General features: G+C 45.6%; 1 protein-coding gene across 1 annotated transcript in view; it reads left to right on the top strand.

Moving 5' to 3' along the window:
• The window catches only part of MAP6 (microtubule associated protein 6), a 40,378-nt gene extending 31,634 nt beyond the window's left edge, over window positions 1-8,744 (top strand). The window contains exons 2-3 of the mRNA XM_059873183.1: window positions 2,617-2,830; window positions 4,663-8,744. Of these exons, the coding sequence (XP_059729166.1) occupies window positions 2,617-2,830; window positions 4,663-4,863 (415 nt within the window). The 3' untranslated portion in view covers window positions 4,864-8,744. The remainder of the gene's footprint in view (window positions 1-2,616; window positions 2,831-4,662) is intronic.
• The last annotated feature ends 4,516 nt before the right edge of the window (window positions 8,745-13,260 follow it).

The following is a 13,260-nucleotide window of genomic DNA, read 5'->3' as shown; positions in this document are numbered from 1 at the left end:
CATTGCCGTTTGACAAGTTTGGTTGAAGCTGATTAAGGTGCTCAAAAGTATTACGGGAAGGGATTGACTGGCAGCCCCCTTACAAAGACTTAATTTCCCTAGTGTTGGAGGTTGCGTTTTCTCTTTTTTTCTTCAGGGAATTTTCCTCCATTTGTTGTCATAGAGATGGTGAATGGACCTTGATTTAAAAGACAAAAGATGTAGCCAGGGCCTTGGCATATCATTGGAATGGCTCTGGGGGAGGGGGAGAAGCAGTGTGGTGGTCGGGAGTTTCTTTACCTGGAGGTGGTTCGGTCTCTGCCGGTTGTGGGTTTGGTGCTGGACTTCTCCGTGTTAGGAAAATCAATCCACAAAACACCAGAGGTTTATGTCCAATAAGGAGACAGAGGAGTCCTTTCTGGCTTTATTCGAATAAAGGGAGAGGCCATGGGGCATTCCTCTGGAGTCTCTCAAATTTTTGGAGGACACAGCCTCCCTTTTATCCTGATTTCCTGGGCACATTTCCCTCTCTCTTTCCCCACTGCCTGAGGTACTGGAGAGGTACAGACTCCCCGATACACCTGATCCCAAAGATCCCCCTCTAATGTATAACCTTCCCTTTTAATTTTTATTTCTTACGGAGTTTAGGGTTTTTTCTTCCCCATTGTTTCTTTCATCTCTCAATGTCTAATTTAGTTTATCAGCTAACCTAAAGTTTATTTGTAAAAGCAAATATCTTTGGTGGGCCGCTGCCCTCAGCAGCGACTATTGGACTGGGACTTCTCAGTACCCGCCGTTGCTGGGAGAAAGCTCCTCACCATCTGCCTGCGTGCTTCAGGGGAAAACCCGGCTCCCATCTCCTCTCTCTCGGGAGAGAGCACCTCGCGGCTGCTTACTGGAGCCTCTGGGACATGTGAGAGGCAGGGGAAAACAGAAACACCGCTGGCCTCCTCTCCCCTCCCGGGGCCACCATCACCCCTGGGGCGGCTCAGCGCCCCCCCGTGCCTCACCCTGAGCCAACAGCGCCCCCTGCAGCCTCGGGGGAGTCACTGCAGCCTCTGCCTCAGCAGGGGCCATGGGCGCCCCTGGCGGTTGGGATCGTAACTGCACCGAAGGGGCGGCGCTTGATGGGCGGGAAAAGGCTGAAACTGGGAACTTTTTGTGTTTTGTTGTTGTTGCTGTTGTTGACGACCATGTTGTCATTGATGTTTGTCTGCATTGTTTTACACTATTTATATTTATATTTATATTTATATTTATATTTATATTTATATTTATATTTATATTTATATTTATATTTATATTTATATTTATATTTATGTTTATATTTATATTTATATTTATATTTATAGTATGTATATGCATATGTGTGTATATATAAAAATATATATATCTGTTTTAGTAAAGAACTGTTACTCCTTTTCCCTTTTTTTTACCTGAGAGCCCTAAAATTTCAAATTTTTAATAGTAAGGAGGGGATCATATTTTCCATTCCTGGAAGGTTCCCGCCTTCTTTGGTCTACAATTGTCTTTTAAACCAGCACACCTAGTAAGACAGGCTGAAAATGAGTAATACAACCCAAAAGTGGTTAAATGAAACAGGCAGGAGGGGCAGAGTCTGTAATTTAAAAGGGTTAATGCCTTGGAAGTCCTGAAATTAAGACAAGAGCTTGGAGCAATCTGGTCTAGTGGATGGTGTCTCTACCCATGGAAAGGGCTTGGAATGAGATGAGCTTTAAGGTCCTGGCCATCCATTCTGCAGCTCTGTGATTTTCAAAGAAAGTTTACTCCTTTGCAGAGGGCTTGGATCAGCACTGGTAGGATAGATCCTGGCTTGCACTGGAGTTTTAAGGATCTAAACATTGTCTTGGTCTATGTCTGAGCCCAACCCCCCAAGTCAGCAACCCCTTTAGGGTTTCTCCTTCCCCATCCTCAGGTGAATGCTGAGTTTTAGAGAGAAATTGAAATGTTTTGCTTCAAACTTGGAAGGCTGTTGGTGTTGTATCGGGAAGAACTACAAAATGGAAGAGAAGGAGGCTGTGGACAGGAAGCAGAATGTGTCCAGAAGACACTGATCCACGCTTTTAACTGTGTTTGGGGCTTCTTCTACCAGATGTTTCAGCTCTATCCAAAAGAAATGAAAGATAGTGTTATTGTTTCCCTGTGATTCAGGAATCCACTATCAGTTAATAAAGGGAAGCCACAGCTCAAAATATAGCTGATAAACTGCATTCCCTGCTCTGCTTGAGTTTACATCTCACTTGGTATTGTGTTAATTAATTATCTCTTTGTCCCAATTATTTATCTGTTAGTATGGAATTAACAAAGCTTTTCTGTCTAATAGGTGTAATGTATGTGGGATCACACCAATTTCTGCTTACAGGCGTGGCTAAGGGGTGTCCAGGACTGACTGATTTTAATAGACTACATTTCGTTTGAATTTCTCATACTGTGTCAATAGGTTTTGGATGAGGTAAAAAATGAATTGTTGGAAGACAGTTTCTATGTAAATCTGATTGGATGGAGGCAAAATCTTTTCCACATAGACTTGGTTGATCAATGCAGGACTCCATTCCCATGTTATCATTGCTCTCGTGTTGGTTTAATTCCTGAACCCTTTTCCTTTTTGATCTGTAGAAATGAGTTCAGACCATGGATAGATGTCAAGCCGGTGAAAGCGATAAAAGCAAAGCCCCAGTACAAGCCACCAGAGGAGAAAATGACCCATGAAACCAGTTACAGTGCTCAGTTCAAGGGGGAAACCAGTAAGCCTTCTCCAGCTGATAACAAATACCTGGAACGCAGAAGGATACGCACTCTCTACTGTGAACCCTACAAAGAACCTCCAAAGGTGAGAAACATGGCAGAAGGGACCCAGGGCCATCGCTGCTCCTGGTGGGATGTGTCCAAGGCAGTCAGGCTGGGCTGAACACTGCTTGCTGTCACTCCCCTTGTGTGGTATCCTCATTCCAACCAGCGGGAGCATCTTGGGATCCACCTTGGAGATGGTGGTGAATAAAAGCTAAACATGTCCCAGCCCAGAAAGCCAACAGGGTCCTGGGTTGATCCCACAGCATGGACAGGGAGGTCAGGGAGGGGATTCTGCCCCACTGTTCCATTCTGCCCCTCTGCTCTGTGAGACCCCCCACCTGCACTGCTGCCACCAGCGCTGGCGTCCTCAGCATGAGAAGGGCATGGATCTGTTGGACTGAGTCCAGAAGAGGCCATGGACATGCTCCAAGAGATGGAGCACCCCTGTTATGGAGACAGGCTGGGAGAGATGAGGAAGTTTATTTAGCCTGCAGAAGAGAAGGCTCTGGTGAGAGTTCAGAGTCCCTGTCAGTGCCTAACAGGACTCCAGGAGAGCTGGAGAGGGACTTTGGACGAGGGTCTGGAGGGACAGGACAATGGAGAATGGCTTCACACTGCCAGAGGGCAGGGTTAGATGGGCTATTGGAAAAAAATTCTTGACTGTGAGGGTGGTGAGGCCCTGTGGCTGCCCCATGCCTGGAAGTGTCCAGTGCCAGGTTTGAAGGGGCTTGGAGCAACCAGGTGTAGCAGAAGATGTCCCAGCCTATGCAGAGGGTATGGAATGAGATGTTCTTTAAGGACCCTTCCAACCCAAACTGTTCTAGAATTCTGTGGGCTCTAGGACAGCTTGAGGCACTTTGGGGACAATAGTGCCCTATGTCAAGTGAGGGTAGGGCCGAGATGAAGAGGTTTTTCTGCTGTCATTTCCTATGTAATTATCCAGGTAGCTTTTTCTTCCTCCCTCCAAAACTTCAGGAGCCCCACATTACATTTTCTGCTGGGAGCCAGACATCTGCCTTTAATTCCGAGCATTACACAGATTTTGACAGTAGGCACTTCTGGCTTTGATCAGATCAAGAACATGTGTTGAGACGGGCCCGAGCTGAAATGTTCTCCAGCCTTGTTTTCTAGGACCAGCAGAGGATCGGCATATTAAAGGAGTCAGTCTGTGAAGTTTTAAACAGAGGACCATAAGTTGTTGCCTAAGTTGATGAGTGCTTAGATCTGTGAGGACTGAGAGGCATTGCAGGGCAAGCATGTAGGAGATGAAGACTTCTGTTCTCCCTTAATTTTTGTAACTGTCCTTCCTATTTTGGGGGCATAGAAACAAGATGTTGTGGAATTTTCTCATGTGCCAATTAGTGTTCTGGTATCCCAAGGTAATTTTCCTCCATTTTGGGAATCTGTTAAGGACAAACAAACAGAGGAGTCCTCTCCTGCAAGAAAGATGGAGACTTATAGCAGCCTCTTTGACCTGAGCATCATTTCTCTGCTTCCAGAGAGACAATCCTCTGTGGGTTTGCAAAACCCCTCCTGAAGTCAGAGAAAGATGCAGAAATTGATAAAATGACTGATAATATTCCCTCTCCTATTCACCCTGCTCTATCCTAATCTGGATACAATGGGCTCTGCTGGCTCCAAGGACACTGACTTCAGGGCATCCTGAAAGGAGCTGGCCACTTGCCACTCAGCATAAGCTCAGCTGGTCCCCTGCCTTTGTGGCAGGGCAGAGATAAGCAGATAAGTAACATTTGTGCTGTTTCAGATCTGAATCCTGTTTTCCACTTGTCCTTGTGTCTCTCCTTCTCTCTTTCTCTCTCTCTCTCTTTCTCCATCTCTATGTTGTTGTTTTGCCTGTCGCCCTCCATGCAGGTGGAAAAGCCTAGCATAAAGCCTTCCAAACCAAAAAAGACCACAACAAGCCATAAACCCTTGAAAAAGGCCAAAGACAAGCAGATTGCATCTGGCCGGGCTGCCAAGAAAAAGAGCGCCGAGACCTCCAACACTGCAAAGCCAGAAGATAAGGAGAAAAGTAAAGAGATGAACAATAAACTGGCTGAGGCAAAAGAGTAAATGTCACTGCACTTTCTTTCTCATTTTTTCCTTTTCTTTCTTTCTTTCTTCCTTCCTTTTTTATTTTTTTCCCTTTGATTAAATAAAGGCCACAAAATTAATTAGAGGCTTCTAATCTGCTTTTTGTTCTGATTGTATTAGAAGCTTTTCTGTTTTATTTCCAAGGAGGATTAGGAAATCCTTGTTTCTGAGGTCAGGTTGTTCTGCTTTGCCTGCACAACACGGCTCTGCACAGAGTGAGGGATGTGAGAATGTATAAGCAGGGTCCTAAGAGATGAAGGTGATGGATCAACAGTGATTACATCCAACAGCTTGTCCCTTTCCTTGGGCTTGGTTCTTCGATGCTTTGACAGCGTGGAAGTGCCCATTGAGCCAAGGAAGGGCTGTGCTCTCGTCCCATGAGGCCTTTTTGGGTTGGCCATCATTGTCATCTCCCACTGGTGTCAATAGGTAAAGGGGTTTGGAGGCAGAGAGGATCAGGTTCATTCATGGTGCTGTGGACATGCTGTAAATACACCAAAATCAATGGTGTGGCCAAGAATGATTTCCCCTTTTGACACTGATGGGAATTCTGCTCCAAGAAGCAACAGGAAAGGAGATCCCATGGAAGTAAAGGGCCAAATTCTCCCCAAGGGTAGTTGGGAGTACATCTAGCTGCATCAAGGCAACTTCACTCATCAATAGCACTTGAAGTCCTTGATTTAAAAAAAAAAAAAATTGGTGAGGGAAGGTGCAGTGAGCAGTGAAGACTTTCCAATCACATGGCAGGTTAGACTAGGTTATCAGCAGGTTGTTCTTCCCTATTGTTTCCCCTAAGTTATGGATCTTATTAATTATTCCTGTTTTGTTTTGAATCTTGATCTGCTTTCTTCACTTCTGGGATGTCAATAGGCAGAGCTAGGTTTCAAAAAGTGGTTTAGTTTGCAGGCATGGCCTTCCAAGGGGTAGAAAGAAATGTGTCACCAAGGTTGGCTAGAGCTGTCAGCCCCCGTTGTGTCTATTCTTCCAGCTGTTTATGTTCATGTTGGCTCATGGGCAACTCAAGAGGGCCATAAAAAAAGTTTCTGGGATCCCTAGACTCCCTCCAGACAAGATCTCAGGGTTTCAGTCATATTTACTGTGCTCTTACACTAACTAGGAAATGCCCAGGACCAGTTTGGAAGCCCGAAACACAGCAGGACCATTTGTCAGCGAGTATGAACTGGCCCAACAGAATGGCATTGCATGCCACAGAATCTGGGCCACTGGATCAGTGGGAGAGTTGTGGTCCCAATCCAAATTTATGTGCCTAACTTCTGGATTGGGTCCTAAATACGTAGGGATTTATTTTTGTCCCACTAAACTGGGCTCTTAGACTCTCCTGTAGCAGAGTGGCTGCAAGTTATGATACAGGGTTCTTGTTCCTTATTTTTGCAGCTCCAAATTTTCTCTCCTAATATGAAGTCCACCTTGAAACTTCCAGTGGACAATTGGGAAGCATGAAGACAGAGATGGGAAGTAGAATGGAGAGGTGGTGTGTTGCTGTAGAGGTGGTGGAATGAGGAAAGTCTTATTACTAGGGGTATTTTAGAGATGTGAAGCTATCTAGCAGAAAAATGGATGGGTTGGGAGGGTGAGGAGTCCCTTTTTTGGGGCTTCATCCCATTAGAATTAGTCTTTTGGAAACAAAAATGAGTGGTGGGCTACAAGATTGAGTGAAATTTTCCAATGAGGAGGAAAGCTCTGTGATATACAGATAGTGACATTTGCTGGCCTTAGTAATGAATAAATGCCAAGTTCAGTGTATCATGTGGTGTGTCCTGTTTGCCTTGCGCTAACAGCCTAAACCTTTGAGTATCAGTAAATGTAGTGTTCTGAATTCAGTGGTGTAATTCCCAGCTTAGCTGTGTTAGAACTGTGTGCTATGAGCTAGTCAGGTTGTGTATGTGGAAAATATATATTCATATATAGAAATATATATATATATTTAAAACCTCTGCTGTTTAGGAGGAAACCAGGGAAGATCCTCCAGGAAGTAAAACTGTGGAAATCTTTGTGAATGTAGTGCTTTTTTTTTTTTTTTTTTCCTTGCTTTTCTTTTTTTTTATGTGCATGCCTCATGGAGATGCTGACCTGTCCATATTGATCATTGCTCTTCTGAGTGCTCAGAAGCCCCTGCAGCACTGCTCAGCTCCGTGTCCAGAGCAGCTTGGCAAAAGGCTTGCGTTGAGCTCGCGGGGAGGCATGCTGCTCACAGCTCTTCCAACCTGTCACATAAGGGACAACTGGCCAGAGAAGAGCAGCTCCCAAGACTTGGTGTGATTCCTTGCCTTTTAAGATTCTTCATGTATCTTCACACTCCTCAGTAATGTCCTTTCTTACAGGATGTAGCATAAACTGTGAAGATGGTATGTCACAGCAGGCAGAACACATCAGGAAGGCACTAGACAGTTCAAATGGCTCAACACACCAATCTTTCATAAGGACAGACCATGCCAAACAATTTTTCCTTTTATTTTTCAGCCCTAAGTTTCACATTTAAAGATACACTACACTTGCCACTGTTTCACCTGGAATTCAATGAGAATTTAGCCCTTGACTTCAAGGTGAACTAAATTTTACCAAGGAACATCACTAAGATGCTCAGACCACCTCATCCAAGCATCTCCATGGCTCTGGATGAACTGCTGATTATCCAACTTGGGATGGTTTCTTCTTAATGAAGAGCATCTATCACAGTGTTTGAAACATACACAGTGAGTGGTCAAAATATAGCTTTCTGTTTCCATAATACATGAAGTCTTTTGGTGGCAGAGGGCTTGGAACTAGAAGGTCCCTTCCAACCAAGCCATTGCATGAGCTCACTACAAAGCTAGGTATGAAGTGTTAGCCTGTGGTTTTAATTACCTCTATACTGAAGGAACTTTCCAAGGACCATTGAGCTGCCTGCTTTTGACACCTGTCTTTGAGTGGGATGAATGGTCCTTGAAAGGTTTTCCTTGCAGAAAGAGCCTGGGAGACTGGTAAGGCCTGGATACCTTCCTCTCACATCAACAAAATAGGAATAGAAATCCCGGCTTGTGTTCCATATGCACCACATCTGCGGCATGCATCCAAGCACACACGCATCCAAGCACATGGGCTGGCACTGCACTGAATACCAGGAACTACAGCAGAGGCAAGCCTCAGGGTGAAATCCTGCATTGCTGTACCTTCCACAGGCTCTATGCCCATCCAACCCACTCAGGTTTATCAGAAAGGAGACCAAATCTCTGCCATTTAAAATTCACTTTGGGCTCTGAACTTGTCAATCCCACTGGGAAACAGTGCTCTGCTGTTCTGTGTTTCCAGCTACCACAATGCTGATTCTGTTCCACTGCTGATTTGTAATATGTTTTACTTTTCTTGTAAAAAGAAAAAAAAGAAATGTTTTGCTTTTTACCCTGTGAGAGTTCCTGTGCTATTGCTTGCTTTCACATTTTCACTGTATTGTACTGTTACTCCTTTCTGCAAAATGGTGCTAATTGCTGAGCTCCTGTTTTCTGACTGCTTTGCACACTAATCACTTGCTTCTTCATTTGCAGCACAGCCGGTGCCAAAACCTGGTGCCCATGCATTCCACAAACTCTTGCCTCTTGGAGGCAGATAGGAAGTGTCTAATTAATATTTTGTGGCCTGGGTTTGGTTGCGTATCACAAATTGTCTCTTGTAAACATGTTAAGCACACCTCCTTGTGGTGCTTTTTCATTGTTGATATTCTGATGAGAGTCTCTCTCACACACACACACACACACACACTCACACACATTAATGTACCGCCAATTGATTGTGATGTGCTTGTGATCTTTGCTTGCTCAAAGGGTTCTTTTTCCAATGATAAATAAATGCTGAAGACAAATACCTCCTCCTTGATCTTGTTTTCTCAATCAGAAGCACAGTTAAGTGAAAGAAATGTCTGTCCAAACGAGGCTTGTGTTGCTTAGAGTTGCCTGCCTGTGGGGACAGCTGGGCTGGCACAGTCTAACTCCCTTTAGGTGGCTGCTAATCTCAGACCAGTCTGGCATGAGCTGTAAGTGTTTGCAAATGCAAAGATGGACAGAGAAGTCATGTGGGTGGTGCAAGTTTTCTTTTATTTTCTATACAAAATATCTTTGAGTAGAAAGTCCATGCAGTGCCTTGCTCATGTCCACCTTGTCCTGGCTCAAGGAGCAGAGACCAAATCCCATTGAGAGCTGGAGGGAGGGTAGATGATGTGTATTTACCAATGTTAATTGCACTTTTTCAACAGCCTACAGCTTTTATTTTCTCCCTAAACCAAACCTGGAAAACCTGGTCTACTGGAAGGTGTCTCTTCCTATGACAGGGCGTTAGGAACTAGATGATCTTTAAGGTCTCTTCCAATCCAAACTATTCCATGATTCTGTGATTTTGAAACCTCTCCTCCACCTCCTCCTCCTCCCTTTTTCTACCTTCCTGTTGCTAAGGGTGCTATTTTGCATCCTTGCCTTGTTTACAAATCACTTTCTGAATTTATTCCATTTGTGACCACATGCTAGTAACAGTGCTGCTTTCTGATGTCCTCTGTATCACCCTGCCTTCCCTTCTCCCTTCCCCGCCAGTTCCATCTATTCATGAATCACACCTATCTCTAGGATTTTTGGAGTGTTTCAGCTGGGCTGTAGGTTGCAGGATTTACCATTTCACTCTGTAAGCTGGTAGAGGAGAAAATGTTCATTTCTAAAGGATTGGTTATTATTGGGGCTTATCCGTGACAATCCATGTTGGGCAACAAAGTGCTTCTCCCATGACACAAAGGCACAGGGTCTTTTCCATGCTGCAGTCTTCATAGGTAATCCATCTCCTCCCTGCAGCTGCCCTAAGTGAATGCTGGAAAACACCTTCACTGCCCTGGTGACCTCTGAACTCACTCAGCCTTGTGAAGCCCAAATGCAGAAAGGGGTGCAGGATGCATTTCAAGGGAACACTAGGAGCCATCCCTGGTCTTTAACCATCATATCTGAACCCACTAGTACTGACTGACTCCTCAATCTTCACCAAATCACTAGTGACTGGCACTGCCCACCTCTTTCCAAGGGCTGTGCAGGAGGGCTTCACTGAAAATGAAATGCTTTGTTTCACAAGAGCATTTAGTGTGGAGATGCTGAGACACTGGCTGGACATTTATTTGTCAGTGTTAGTGTCTGGGTGAAGTGAAAAATAAACAGAATTTTGGAAGTTGAGTCTCCCTCTCAAATACTTAATAACAGAGTGGTTTAGAGGTCTTTTCCAACCTAAATAATTCTGTGATCTGAGAGTGATCAGAGGCTTTGCAGAGGTGTCACTTTGACTGCCATGAGCAGTCTCATCAGGAGCTGCCTCCCTGCTTCCAATTTTACTGAGCGGCTTTTAACTACATGGTGTCCACTCATCTGGGATCCTTGTGCATGGGTGGATGAAAAAGTTTTTCCTTGACACTCTCTATCCTTCCACTCCAGCTTGGGCACAGAACAGAGCTCCCTTTGAAAACCTCCATTATCGTTTTTACATCCCTGACTGGTAAAAGGATGCTTCACCAGCTAACATATCAGCCATTATACAAATGCAGCCTCTTGTGTCATGATATTCTTCTGATTTAGGGTTTATTTAGAGATGTGCCAGTGCAGGAGAGAAAGAGACTTTTTAAGAAGGTGCTTCTGACAAAGCTTGTACCTCCCAACATCCAAGGAATAAGAACCAACAGTGACATCAGATCAAGAAGAGGAGCCACACGGGAAGGAGAAATTCCCTAGTATAAACATGATAATATGGATATGCTCAGCTCCAAGAACAGCATCTTTTCCACATTTGGAAAATATTGTGGTGTTCAGACATGGGCTTCTGCTCTGCCTTGTTCCAACAGTGTCATGGTAAGTTTGATTCAGTCGGGGAATTGGCACCTCACTTCCATTTGCCCTTATTCACCTGAGCTTTCCGGGTTGGGAGCAATTCCACTAATGCCACTGGGTCTACTTCCAAGCTCAGGGGTGTGTGATAAGGGGTAACACAGCTCTGAGTACTTCAGGACTGGTGGTCTGTCATGAACTCTGAATTGCTTGTAAAGACTCTTAATTTCTGTTGCAGGGTGCCTTGGGAACAACTTCCTAATCCTGACTGTCATGGTGGAGGACATGTGAGGCAAGAATAAAACAAAATCCTACTAGTGGATTGAAGGCATCTTATGCTTTCTAAAATGCCAGCTTGCCCTTCAGGGGAAGGAAGTCTACTCCATGGAAGCCAACGACAAGGACCAGCCACCAGAAAAATGATGGATGGTAGTGGCAGATCTCAGTGATATGTGAGAGCCCTGACACCTTTCAATGTGTTTCACTGTGAGAGATGGGAAGGGGAAAGCATTTCTGAACCTGACTTGTTGCCCTCTGCCCACCCCAGCCTAGCCTGCGGCATGCAACAACCCCAAGTCCCCAAACAGCTGGAGAAGCTGGTGTGTCCTCTCTAGCTCTGAAAGAGGTCTGGAGAACTGGGTCACAGCAAAGGGTGAGAAGCACCCTGCATGGCACATGGTGGAGGGAATCTCACCACATGACGGGTGGCAGATAGGTCTGTTCTTGTCAGTTAACAACACCTATAAGCACCTGATGGTTCCAGTACCAGGTGGTTAAGGCAGGGAAATCCTGAGAGCAGCCCCTGGCCCTTGGACTGACCTGCTCCTTGGCCTGGTTCAGGATTTAGTACCCAACTAAAGACAAGTTCAGCTGTGGCCACCTTGCTTGGATCCAAGAGATTTGCCCAGAGAAGCTGTGGCTGCCCCATCCCTGGAAATGTTCAAGGCAAGTGGTGTACTGGAGCTGGAGAAACCTGGTCTAGTGGAAGGTGTCCCTCTCCATGGCAGGGGGTTTGGAACAAGAGGATCTTCAAGATCCTTCCCACCCAAATAATTCTGTGATGCTGTGATTTATCAGCAGGGACACAACCCCTCAATGTACCCTGAATTTAATGAAACAGATAGTGCTTTGGAGCTGCAGGACAGTGAATGTCTTTGCCCCCCTTGCCCCTGCTCTCTTGCCTTTCCCCAAGGTTCATTGCTGATTAGAGATCTCTCCCTGTTGGCTCCTTCCCCTGCAGTCTGCAATGCCTTGACCCCATTTGTCCACCACACCACCATTCCTTCTTGTCTTCAGAAGAATTTTCCCTCCATCCTCTCTGCCATCTCTTCTGTGTCTGTCCCATAGCTGCTTCTCCAATCCTTTGCTTTCTCCCACCTCTCCTCCTCCAACACCTTTTCCCTCCACATCACCCCAAATACCCAGCTCCACCAAGGACTTTCTCCTTCCCATCCTCCCTCAGATACTGTCTCGTGTCCTGTCTCTCTTGGACTGTAAGCCTTTCTCTTTGCCTGTACTGTGTGATATCACTCACTGCTTGAATAAATGATACCTCACCTACCAACTGCCCCTTCTCTCTCTCTCCTTTCTTGGTGTGACTTCACTAGATGTGTCTGAAAGTGCCTTGTGTGTCTGTCCTGGTGGCCAGTCAAGCAGCTGGTCTTGCTTCTGCAGATCTGTTTGCTTTTTTAGGATGACACTGCTCATGCTTTTGTCCTCTGGTACTTTTGTTTCTTTTCTTTTACAGCCACGGGGACAAGCTTTGTTGTCAGTGTAGGAGCCTGGCACAGTCAGAGCTGCAGGATCTTCTGTCCTTTGCCATTCTGGTGCATCTGATAAAGAGGTTGGCCTTTCTCCAGCTTCCTGCAGAGATGTCCTGTGCTGCCAGGTGGCAGCAGCCGAGGAGAATGAAGGAGAAATCTTGTAGCCCAGAGCAGAAGCAGCTGATGTTAAAGAAACAACATTTCCCTGTAACAGGAAGCGGTGGGCAGAGATGTGTCAGTGGAAATCCAAGCATATATATATCTCTCAGGGGAATCAGCAAAAGCTGGCTTAGCATGTTTCAGAGATGGATGCCCAGGAGGCTTCTTGTGGCTGAGAAGGTGCCCTGGACATCTGCTTCCTTCATCCCAGGCGAGGACTAGACCTGTCTGTGGTCCCTTCTACCTGTGAGTACATCAAGGACCCAGTTGTCACTCAGTCTCAGGTGGCTCCTTGCTACCTCCTTGTCCTAATTCATTGTCTCAAAGTGCTAGTTTGGTTCGTGCTGGCTGAAGCTGTTAGTACATGGTGCTTCTTCCCAGGTGCTGCTTATAAACATGGAAAGTTGCAGGAGCAGCTCGGTTCCTCTACCCTTACAGTGACCCCCACTGCCTGTGATGTGACATCAGCCTGCCAGAAAGCAAAGAAGCCTCCTGGCCATGCCAGTGAGCTCAGAGCATGGTCACCAGTCTGGTTTCATGGGCCATCTGCAGGAGTTCGGTCTGAGGACCTAAAGAGAGGCAAAACTGAAGCAGTTTGGTGAACATGGATGGGA

Source organism: Haemorhous mexicanus, chromosome 2, assembly GCF_027477595.1.
Source record: "Haemorhous mexicanus isolate bHaeMex1 chromosome 2, bHaeMex1.pri, whole genome shotgun sequence".
Taxonomy (NCBI): domain Eukaryota; kingdom Metazoa; phylum Chordata; class Aves; order Passeriformes; family Fringillidae; genus Haemorhous; species Haemorhous mexicanus.
Note: the sequence above shows the minus strand (reverse complement) of the source record. Positions and strands in the feature narration are given on the sequence as shown.